At 44.3% G+C, this 12,352-nt stretch overlaps 1 protein-coding gene across 8 annotated transcripts in view; it reads left to right on the top strand.

Moving 5' to 3' along the window:
* Nucleotides 1-11,821, top strand: part of LOC110519503 (semaphorin-6D) — a 45,993-nt gene extending 34,172 nt beyond the window's left edge. For 2 of the 8 annotated variants that reach the window (XM_090239021.1, XM_090239022.1), the window contains exons 15-19: nucleotides 606-664; nucleotides 1,204-1,260; nucleotides 1,874-2,104; nucleotides 4,744-4,988; nucleotides 7,761-11,821. In XM_090239021.1, the coding sequence (XP_090095147.1) occupies nucleotides 606-664; nucleotides 1,204-1,260; nucleotides 1,874-2,104; nucleotides 4,744-4,988; nucleotides 7,761-8,966 (1,798 nt within the window). In that variant the 3' untranslated portion in view covers nucleotides 8,967-11,821. The remainder of the gene's footprint in view (nucleotides 1-605; nucleotides 665-1,203; nucleotides 1,261-1,873; nucleotides 2,105-4,743; nucleotides 4,989-7,760) is intronic. The other 6 variants (XM_090239025.1, XM_090239026.1, XM_090239023.1 and 3 more) reach the window with 3 other exon arrangements.
* The last annotated feature ends 531 nt before the right edge of the window (nucleotides 11,822-12,352 follow it).

Below are 12,352 nucleotides of genomic sequence, written 5' to 3'. Positions count from 1 at the left end.
AATGGAACAATGAATGGCACAAGCATTTCGCTACACCCGCAATAACATCTGCTAAATATGCGTATGTGACCAATAAAATTGTATTTGATTTGAATGAGAGATGTCCTGCATGACATCATCACAAATGCTCTTAAAGAGACAGTGAACAATTTTCGGTGTAATGCATCTCAATAGGAAAATAGTGCTTTTACATAATGCAGAAACCGTATATTCCCCAAAATTACTTTTTCATTTCAATGACAGGTATCTGTATCAACATTTTAGGTTTTTATAGTAAACACATGTATTTACAGGGTTCCATATGAGTTTTTAGGGCACAACATGGGCTGTAGAGCAGCTAGACTTCATATAGACTACATCTCAATCTATTTCAAAAATCAGATTTTCTGGTTCTCCTAACCTTTTTAAAGGCGGGAGGACTAGTGCTACCAATGAAAAATGTAAATGTAGAGCCCTGTGAGTATTAAATATTACAATACTACCACAGTACTAAGCTAGGGTACATACTACAGAGTTCAGGAAAAACTTGAATAAAGGAAGGAAATGTTGGTTAGAGAGGTTTGGTTCTCGGCTCTAATCTTCTCCCCTCTGCCTCTCTCTTTCAGGTCTGGTTATGAGCAGGATGTAGAGTTTGGGAACACGGTTCAGCTGGGAGACTGCCATGGTGAGCCCCTCCCATTCATACCAACCCATCTCTTTCTCACTCTCTCTTGCTATCACACACCATCAGTCTGCACAACCAACCAGTAACACACTACCAGTAACACCAGTAACCACACCATACCAACACACCAATCAGTAACCCTCCCTACATGGTTCTATGTTCAGTATTAACATACACATCTACCGTAGATCCACATACTGTACACAGCCAGGCCACCTGTAACTAATGCTGCCTACTTGGAGGGGAGAAACATAGACGTGCTCTACCAGTAGCAGTACTAAGACAGTGTTGCTATAGGAGACACACCAGGCCAAACCATAGAACTAGAACAGGGGATAGAGGCCATGCATAGCTGTCTCTCCTCAGGTCTAGAGACAGACAAGACTTGTAGCAATGGGCCTACTCAGACAACCTGTCCTTTAGCTTTTTATCATTTGATTAGAAAGAACTACACTCTTAGTTATCAGGGCCTTTTTTTGTTTTGGGACTTTACTTTTGGGTTCCTTTATACTGATTTCTTGTTCCTTTAATTGTTTTAGTGTTTTTGGCCACTACATCAGCGACAGATTACAAATCATTTGGTGACCCGACCTCTGGTTAGTTGGATCTTTTATTCCGCTGGTTTCTTTCTTTCCTTGAACTCCGAACCCCTCTCTCCGTCCATCCTTCCTTCAACGCTGCTCACTCTTCATCTTATTTAACAAGCCTCCTCTTCTTCAACACCTTTTTATCTTCTTCATCATCTCAACAAACATCATCACCGGGTCTCGTCAGAAATCTCCATCTCCACACGGACTCATTTCCTCACTTCATCTTCCTCACGCACTTCCCCTTTACTTCCTGCATGCTCACTCGGCGCCCCTCCCTCCTCTGACGTCATCACTGCTATGAAATCATCGCTGCTGTGTACCAAAGACCTTCCTCAGACAACTCTCACCCTTTTCCCCTTTCAAACTGTATCCTGTCTCAACAAAATGAATCTTACAACTGTATTTCTATGACTGGTAATGATAAATAAAAAGCTCTTGAATCAGAAAAGGTATTATTTTTTAAAACAGCATTATCATAAAACATAAAACCTATTATGTTATGTAAACTAACCCACATGTCCGTACACATACCAACCCATGCCTACTAACCAGGATGTAAGCTAACAGCCTGCTGGCCTCATGTCTACACACCGTGTTAACAGTTTGTTTGTCACCACAGACATGGAGTTGTCATCTACGTCATTCACAGACCAGCCCAGTGGGCCCATACACCCCCCAGTACCCCCAGTACTCACCCCCACCCTGAGTCCCCATCCTGGGCTTGGTCCTGGGGAAGGGCCTGGGTTGGGGCCTGGGGCTGGTTTTCCAGACCTGTATGGCTCAGGGTTTGTGCAGCAGGATGACCCGGCCACCTCCCATTCACTAGAGTCACTCCCAGGGGGCCTAGAGGGTAAGGCCTAGCAGGGAGAGAGAGAACTGCTGCCACCACACTGTATGGAGCCCTGACGGTCCCATAGCTGCTACAGCAGACACACACACACACATACAGTACCAGTCAAAAGTCCGGACACACCTACTCATTCAAGGGTTTTTCTTTATTTGTACTATTTTCTACATTGTAGAATAATAGTGAAGACATCAAAACTATGAAATAACACATGTGGAATCATGTAGTAACCAAAAAAGTGTTAAACAGATCAAAATATATTCTTCAAAGTAGTGACCCTTTGCCTTGATGACAGCTTTGCACACTCTTGGCATTCTCTAGACCAGCTTCATGAGGAACTTGTTGGTTGCTTTTCCATCACTCTGAGGTCCAACTCATCCCAAACCATCTCAATTGGGTTGAGGTCAGGTGATTGTGGAGTCCAGGTCATCTGATGCAGCACTCCATCACTCTCCTTGGTCAAATAGACTTACACAACCTGGAGGTGGATTTTGGGCCATTGATCTTTTGAAAAACAAATGATAGTCCCAATAAGCGCAAACCAGATGGGATGGCATATCGCAGCAGAATGCTGTGGTAGCCTTAAATAAGTAAATCACAGACCGTGTCACCAGCAAAGCCCCATCACACACACCCACGGTGGGAACCACACATGCGGAGATCATCCGTTCACCTACTCTGTGCCTCACAAAGACACGGCGGTTGGAACCAAAAATCTCAAATTTAGACTCATCAGACCAAAGGACAGATTTCCACCGGTCTAATGTCCATTGCTCATGTTTCTTGGCCCAACCAAGTCTCTTCTTATTGTTGGTGTCCTTTTGTAGTGGTTTCTTTGCAGCAATTTGACCCTGAAGGCCTGATTCACGGAGTCTCCTCTGAACAGTTGATGTTGAGATGTGTCTGTTATTTGAACTCTGTGAAGCATTTATTTGGGCTGTAATTTCTGAAGCTGGTAACTCTAATGAACTTATCATCTGCAGCAGAGTAACTCTGGGTCTTCCTGTTCTGTGCTGGTCATCATGAGAGCCAGTTTCATCATAGCGATTGATGGTTTTTGCGACTACATTTGAATAAACTTTCTGTATTGACTGACCTTCATGTCTTAAAGTAATGATGGACTGTCATTTCTCTTTGCTTATTTGAGCTGTTCTTGCCATAATATGGACTTGGTCTTTTACCAAATAGGGCTATCTTCTGTGTACCACCCCTACCTTGTCACAACACAACTGATTGGCTCAAATGCATTGAGGAAAGAAATTCCACAAATGAACTTTTAACAAGGCACACCTGTTAATTGAAATGCATTGCAGGTGACTACCTCATAAAGCTGGTTGAGAGAATGCCAAGGGTATGCAATGCTGTCATTAAGGCAAAGGGTGGCTACTTTGAGGAATCTCAAATATAACATATATTTTGATTTGTTTAATACTTTTTTGGTTACTACATGATTTCATATGTGATATTTCATAGTTTTGATGTCTTCACTATTATTCTACAAGAAAAACCCTTGAATGAGTAGGTGTGTACATTTTTGACTGGTACTATATGCACACACACACACACATACACGCACGCATACACACACACACACACACACACACACACACACACACACACACACACACACACACACACACACACACACACTCAGTGGCAGGTATTTGGGATTACCATCAAGTGATATAGCAGATGACATTTTTCAGATTTTGTTATGATTTATATTTCATCCAACTTCATGTATTTTGATTTATTCATGGATTTATTGTCATGATTCTAATGATTTTCTACATGGTGAAAATGTATTTTCTCCCTTTTTAAACAATTCTTTCAAATCTTATCTTCAAACCTTCTGCACTTCTATATTATTTCTTCAGACTCTTTATTTTGCCCTCGTTTCTCTCTGTGCCAGTAGACCCTATAACCCTGGCTGTTACAGTTGAAGGGTTAACCCTGTTCCCGGGTGTAAAGGGTTAACCCTGGGAGTTAGGTTTTTTAACCCTAGGAGCGTTAGAGCAGGTTCCAGGCCTGTCCATTAACCCCTCCGGCTCCAGGACCTCTCTCTGTCTCTCTCCTGCTCTGTGAATGTTTAACTCGTCCATGTCTGTGGTTACTAACCAAGCTGCAGTCTAGAAACAGAACAGCCTCACCATGTAGAGGACAAACTACAATCCTCTTCCCTTTGACAACGCTGGGGAGTCAATGGTTCTTTGTCTTTCTGATTTTGGGAGAACAAGTCTTTCTCTGTCCTGGTTAGGAATGCACTAACCCTATTTCTATCTGGACAAATGTTTGACACTTGGTAGGGAAAAAGCAACACTTCAATTCTTCCTTTTCAAACTAACATAATACTACTTCTTCTAGATTGGCTTACATCACCGGAGTGGTTGTGGGATCCTAACCATTTTCACCATGTATTTACAATTAAGAATGACTAGAGTGGAAGCCAATCTGAATGGTTTTGGTAACGATAAAATCCCTGTTGGATAGCGGACAGAATACCTTTAAGGGGAAAAGCAGAGAAACCATGCATGACTGAGTGTCCACAAACACACCTGATATAGAGGTGTAGTGTAAAGCTGTGATTGGCTGTGATTGTGTGTGTCGGGGTGTTCGTTAACCAATGGGGTGTGTGACTTCAGGTGTGTGGGAGATCCAGGCGGGAGAAGCCAATCAGATGGTCCACATGAATATCCTGATCAGCTGTGTGTTGGCTGCCTTCCTCCTGGGGGCGCTAGTGGCCGGCCTGGTGGTGTTCTGCTACAGAGACTCCTTCCTCCGCCACAAGCCCCGGCACGCCCACAAAGATGCAGAGTCAGCCCCCTCCTGCAGCGACTCCACCGGATCCTTCGCTAAGCTCAACGGGCTCTTCGACAGTCCTGTCAAGGTAACCTGCAGCCCTGAATACAGAGTGCAATTTATGAGTTAACACATTATTCAGTAACCGAGTGTTACAGACTGACATGGTCGTTGTATCTTATGTAGATAGATAGAACCAGAGTGCGAATTATACCGTGACATTCAGGGTGCGGCGTCCACAATTTATTTTGGGGAGGGGGGGGGGGGGGCTAATAATAATAATAATAAAGAAGTAATTTAACGGTAAAAATGTATTACCTTTTAACGTGGCATGAACACAACCAGTCATGATGCTGTCATCTGACTGTCAAACAAATCACCTCAAAATGTAGGCTACCTGTGCATGTTCGTCCGGTCCAAAATAATCCAAACAGTGCAATGCATGTACTCTGATGACTGGAAATAGACATCTGCATGTACTCTGATGACTGGAAATAGACATCTGCAGGTACTCTGATGACTGGAAATAGACATCTGCATGTACTCTGATGACTGGAAATAGACATCTGCATGTACTCTGATGACTGGAAATAGACATCTGCATGTACTCTGATGACTGGAAATAGACATCTGCATGTACTCTGATGACTGGAAATAGACATCTGCATGTACTCTGATCACTGGACGTAGATCTGTTTACAAAACACCAAAACGTGTGCCTACTGACATTCGGCGAATACCATTGATTAGGCCAAATTAATTGATGCTTCTTGCTGACAAATTTAAATGTTTTGTTCCTTGAAAAGTCGGGCAAACTGAAATGGGTCTGAAACTGTCCTGGGGAAATTGGGTGGTTACCCTAACACACATGGTCAATTTACTAGACTAGGCTACAATGTGTAGGCCTATAGAGTACCACAGTATGAGTCATAATACCCTCCAATCGTTTTTCCACCATACATTTTTCCCATAGAGGATTTTAGAAACACGTAAAATAAGGGCTGTGTTTGGTGTAGGTTTACTTTGGTGGGACGTTTTAATAACCATGTAAATCTCTAGGATAAGGTGATTTTTATCAACATAGTCGCCTGTGTTTATCCCCTAAAAATTAAACGCTAATGTGGCTATCATAAAGAACTACAAATACCATGATGATCTGGACAAGACTGCCGAATAGAGGCAAAGGTAAGAATCTCTGGATTAACTATCTGTTAGCTAAATGTAGCAATTCTGTAAACTGTCTTGTGCAAGTTTTAACTTGAGACAATACCTGTTAGCAAAGGTGTCAGCTAGAGACGACGTGCAGAAGCTTTCAGGGATTTGTAGTCCTGCATGTCTACGTTGATGCTAATTAGCAGAAAAGTAAATAGAGCTGACTATATTGATAAAAGTCACCTTGTCCGAGAGAGATTTACATGGTTATTAAAACTCCACGCCTGGGTAAGCCTCCACGAATCACAGACCTTATTTTAAGTGTTTATAAAATTTCCTATGAGAAAAATGAATGGAGGAAAAACGATTGGAACCATTTCCCTGTTTGACCGCTAGGTTTTATGGGTATTATGACACCTCCACTGTGGGGTAGCCAGTGATGTAGTAGTAAATAAATGGTGGGTAAACTCTGATTGCCGGTTGCGGTGAGAAAAGTTACGCTCCCTATACTTTCAATGCATTTTTCAGAAAGGGAGGGTCAACTGCATTTTGTTGCCTTTACCCTCCACTAGGCCTACACTGCCAGTAGCCTACGCTCTCAACTGAAGCAATTTTACACACATGAACATAAACAGAACAGGTTACATTCAATATAATACACAAGTTGAATTCTTAGATTCTTCACAGATCGTGTGACATAAACCACAACCTTTCCATACATTTATGACATTAATGATAGTGTAATTTGTAATTATTAAGCATTTAATGATTGAATTAGAACATTGAACTTAAACCCTGTACTATTCCTGGATCTTGGAGATCTCGGAAAAAGCACTAGGTGTAACCATGCCTATGTAAAATGTCATTATCCAAAATAATATAGGCCTATGCCATTGCCAAATCAAAGTCTTCTGAAGAGTCTACTATAGGCGTACTGTCATTAATGTTGGATGGAATGGTTGCGCAATGCTATTTAGCTGTAGGCTGGTTGTCTAGTGATATTGGAGACAATCATCAGCTCATCCAGGCAAGAAAACTGATATTGATTGAAAATAATAAAGCTAAATAAATGGTCTACTTCTGGTCGCGGACGGCACAGAGAACAGCGATACCCGCGCCCGCCTGAGAAACAAAGCAATGAGCGCTCTAAACAGCTGACTGACAAGAGCAAACCATTATGAATGAACGGGTAAATCTAATGCATTGGAATTAAAGACGATTTTTATCAAGGGGACTTGGCAAACAAATGGCGAAAGTGAGCAAGTGCAAAGAAAAATCTGTGTTTAAAGGAGCTCAGCTGAGGCTGAAATTCAGCACTAGTGAGTGGACAGTGCTGTGGACAGGGAGACGGTTTGTGCAGCCACATAGAAATAAATGGTTTAAACCATGACAGAAAGGTGGGGGTGTTCGATTCATTTGTAAACTTTTATTTTCATATTTACCACTGCTTTTAAACAAATAGGAGAATGGTTAAATTAGCATTATTTAGATTTTTGGGGGTATTGTGTGTAGATTGCTGAGGATTTATTTTTATTTAATCCATTTTATAATAAGGCTGTAATGTAACAAAATGTTGAAAAAGTCAAGGGGTCTGGATACTTTCTGAAGGCACTGTGTATGTATGTATGTACAGTATGTACAGTATGTACAGTATGTGTTGGCTGGAGGAACCAAATGAACAAAGCCCTCTCTTCTGTCTTGTCTCCAGGAGTACCAGCCAAGTCTGGACTGTCCCAAGCTGTACACCAACTTACTGAGCAGTGGTAAGGACCTGACGCCTAACGGAGACACCAAGACCATGATCCTCCGGGACGGCTGTCAGCCCCCCGAGCTGGCCGCCCTGCCCACCCCCGAGTCTACCCCTGTGCTGCAGCAGAAAGGCCTGCAGCCAATCAGGAACCAATGGGAGCGAGCCAATCACCACGGGAAGATCAACGGACCCAGGAAGAACTCCAACTCTACCTCCTCCTCCATTGCCAAGAGTCCCCAGTTCCACCCCAGTTCCCCCCCTCCTCACCCCCAGCCCCACCCCCACCCTGCGCTGGGACACTCCCACATCCCCAGCGCCGTCGTCCTTCCCAACGCCACGCACGAATACCGCAGTGGTTACCATGGAAACTCGATCGACGACGTCACGCCGCCGCGCACCCTGGACAGGAAGCCAGAGAACATGGAACACCTGCAGGCCACACCCCCTCATTCTAAAGGGAGCAGAAAGGAGCAGAAGAGGTCACTGGATGCCAGGAACACACTGAACGACCTGCTGAAGCACCTGAACGATGCTAACACGGCTAACGCTAGCTCCAAGGCTATCCTCCAAGAGGGGGCCGGCTCAGCACCCCGACCCAGCAGACAACACCTGATGCTGGAGCCTCTAGGGGACATCACTGAGGTTCCCCCCAAGGTCCCCAGCCGAGAGGCCTCTCTTTACTCCCCCTCCTCCTCCTCCTCCCTGCCCAGGCACAGCCCCACCAAGAGGGTTGACGTCCCACTGCCCTCCACCCCTAGCTCCCCCACAGGCAGCCTGGGTATGGGAGGAAGCATGAGCGGCACCCTGGAGAGGAGGTACGGCTCTCATCACAGGATCTCTTCTCACAGACACTCCCTCACCGCCACCTCTCCCAACGGGGTCAGTATGGGGGTGTCGTTGTCCCACCAACACAGTATGAACAGAGGGGGGTACATGCCCCCCACCCCTCCCTCCAGACTGGACTCCCAGAGGGGGCTTCACTCCCCCCATCAACACCCCCACCCCCCCTCCCTGTCCCGCCAGAGCAGCTACAGTGGGCATGGCTCGCTCCCCCGCCAGGGGCTTAAACGGACCCCGTCCCTAAAGCCTGACGTCCCCCCTAAACCCAACGCCTTCACCCCACAGACTCCTCAGATGAGGGTGGTCAACAAGTACAGCTACTAGGACACTATAGACACTATGGAGTGTACTACCAAGTGTACTAACTGGGACGGGGCAGGGGCACTACTGAGTGTGCTCTAGAGCCAGACTGGTTGTGAGAAGGCTTAGGGAGAGAGTAGGACCATGTGTGTGTCGGGGTGTGTTCCCCGTGGAATGATTCATTCCTTCACTCTAAAAAGAGAAAATCACACCAGATGTGACGTGGAGGTCTGTGTCTTGTCTTGTGGCTCCATGTTTCTCTCCATCTCACAACACACTGGTCAGTCTCCTCTAACCCTGACCCCTGGCCCTGACTCACTAACCTCAGCCCAGGCCCAGGACATAAGGCAGGGTGGGGGTAGATGGGTGTAGGGGTCCTGTAGGGGACTAGCGTGGCCCCCAGTGTGTAGCCTGGCCCTATGATCCCGACTGTGGACGGTACGAGGTCTAACTCCGAGAACTACTTGAAGAATGGGTCTGATGTCTCACTGTCACTAAGCACTGTCTGTTTGTGTCACAAATGGCACCCTATTCCCCTTTGTTGTCAACTACTTCTGACCACGGCACATAGGCCTGGTTGTACCTAGTGCACTATATAGGGAATAAGGGTGCCATTTGGGGGACACCCTCTGTCTTCCCATGAATGTGAACTGGACTGAACTGAACAAGGGGGAGGAATACAATGGAACTGTTTGTATCTTATCTGTCTGACTGATGGGGGAGAGCAGCGAGGAGACACACTAAACATAGTGTCCCTTTAGTGTCCCTTTAGAGGTGTTTAACTCAACTATAAAGACTGAGGAGGAAGGAAGGCAACAGAGAGAACACCAGTGTGTGTCAGCTGGAGGGCAAAACCCAATGTACAGCAAACACACACACACACACTTTGCTTGGGGAGGTGAAAGGCCTGGCTGCCTACGTACCCTAACAGGGACCCTCTGTAACTCACTGGGATATCTACTAAACACGTTTGCTGCTATTGGTTTATGATGAGTAATGTATGTTGAGTGTATTTAGTCCTCTTATGCGTCTGTACCCTACAGCTGCCGTTGTCTCCTGACGTGTGTGTGTGTGTGTGTGTGTGCGTACAGACCATGCAATTCAATGCACTGTTAGAACAGGCTCCAGTGACATCAGAGTCCTCTATCAACACATACCACTCTTCTCCTGTCTCACACAGACACACAGATACAAACTGGCGATGCAGAGACCTTTGCTCCAGTCTTTCACTGTAGCAGAGTGGTATTTAGAAACATTTCATCCAACCCACTTCAACAGGCTGGTGTTGTTTTGGTTTGGTTTTCTTTATTTTATTCACAAATGAAAGACGTAAACATTTTAAGCAACACCAATGGGTTTAGTTCTGTCAGGTTGAAATGGCATCCTGTAATGTCTGTCTGACTCACCTGCCAACTGCATGTCCATCACTAGTGTTAGTCTCTGTGCTCCGTTGGGAGTTCACACACAGCTCTCTGTGTGGTAGTTGCCCCAAGGTACAGATGCAGGATCAGCTTACCCTCTCTCAAACCTAATCTTAACCATTTCCAGGGTAAATAATGTTATATCTTCGGTTCTCTGGTTGCCATTTTGGTTCCAGAGGCATTGTTGTGTTTGCAGTTTCCCAGTGAGTGACAAGTGTACAATCACACCAACATCTACCAATGTGTCCTACCGAGTCATGCTGGTAATGACAAGATACTGTACATATTATGAATATATGAGTATACATATTTTTAGGCCAGTTAACCCCAATCTGTGCATCGTGTGCCTTATTCAACGAATGATCGATATACAGAAACATTGAGGGAAAAAAGTGATTTGGTCCTGAATGTCATTATTGTTACAAAATAACCTAAGCAACTCTGATTATTTGAATTCAGAGTGAAATTTGTGTTCTGCATTTCAATTTGTATTTATCTACCAAACTGCAGTTATTTTGATTCTAGAACTAAGAGTCGGTTTAGTCACCAACATTCCATTACAGAATGCAGGCTGAAGCAAAGCATGCTGGGATTACAGTATCCGTATATGACCTCATGAAGAAGAAGGCTGCTGATAGACCAAGCTGAGGTTCCATGCAGTGAATGTACTATTATGGCATGGGGATGTAGACTGACTCTTGTCTTTTCTCTAAACGCTTTGCTTCAAAACACTCAGCTCAACATGGCACTATACAGCCAATATACAGTAAACAGTCAATACAGTACTCAATAAACCATCCAACCCAGTATTAAGGTAAACACTCTGGGTAATTATTATAGATCAAAGATGTGTATCTAATGGCTTAATAAACTGTTCCATTAGAGTGAGCAGTGGTCATGTGACCGGGACATGTATAACAACAGGATGTGGGTCAGATCTCACATTGACAATGAGGTTCATGATTTGGGGACATTTACCTTATTTGGGGAATTAATTTGTCTGCCTGTTTGGAACCCGAAGCCACATTTAGTTTAAAAAAGATAATGGTATTAATTAAAGTCTGTTGTCTATCAGTCGTCCTCTGCTAACCAGCGTTTGGGCTCACACACACACACACACACTCCTGTTCCATTCGTCCAGACAGACAGGCTGCGTTGTCTTGTGCGTTGCCATATTGACCTGGGTTTTTGTGTTGCAGTGTCAGTCTAAAGCCTTCCTACCCTCCTGTCTATCTATGCTCTGTGTGTGCAGATGAACCAGCCTCGTTGACATTACCTTTCTAATACTGTTCTGATTGGACAGTAAGCCCTCCTGATGTTTGTTCAGAGTGTTTGTATATATGTTGTAAAGTTGGAACTGTGAATGTGTACAAAATGATCGTCTTTTGTTTCAGGACTTCTTGTTATAATTTTTTTAACACGGCATGTATAGTTGAAATAAAATATTACTGCACAGAATTCTGATTCTGAGAGAGACCCTTGTTTTTCATGATTCTCAGAAGACAGCGGATTAGACCAGTGACTCTCTAATCCAGTTAGTGAGTACAAGATGCAGCGATCACTGAACTCACTAGAGGAGTCAGACATCAACATACTGTTCATGTTCAACTGTATTGATTTAGCAAAGCTTTGGTTTAATTAGAGTTTGATGAGTGAAATCTTAACTGGGACACTAATGCCTATATTTCTACTAAAGTGTTCCTTCTTCAACATATCCCACAGCAGAAGAAGAGGCTATTTGCCTCCATGCACCCCTGCTATCATCACAAACCACTAGCTAACATCAAACACTATTTACACCTCTGCCAAACAATGTCCTGTTTTCCTCTGGCACTGAGTGAGCTACATATCTACAGTTATACATGTAAGACAGCATTGTTTCAGAAATAGACATTCAAAATGTGGATGGAGATTTGTTAAGATTTGGTGTTGCAGGCCAGGCTGTTTCTGCTAAGGGTTGCCAATAAGTAATTGTTGCCTTGCCAATAG

This window comes from Oncorhynchus mykiss, chromosome 6 (genome assembly GCF_057628025.1).
Source record: "Oncorhynchus mykiss isolate SJ-2025 chromosome 6, ASM5762802v1, whole genome shotgun sequence".
NCBI classification, from domain to species: Eukaryota; Metazoa; Chordata; class Actinopteri; order Salmoniformes; family Salmonidae; genus Oncorhynchus; species Oncorhynchus mykiss.
The sequence above is the reverse complement of the archived record's forward strand: the minus strand, read 5'-3'. Positions and strand labels throughout refer to the sequence as shown.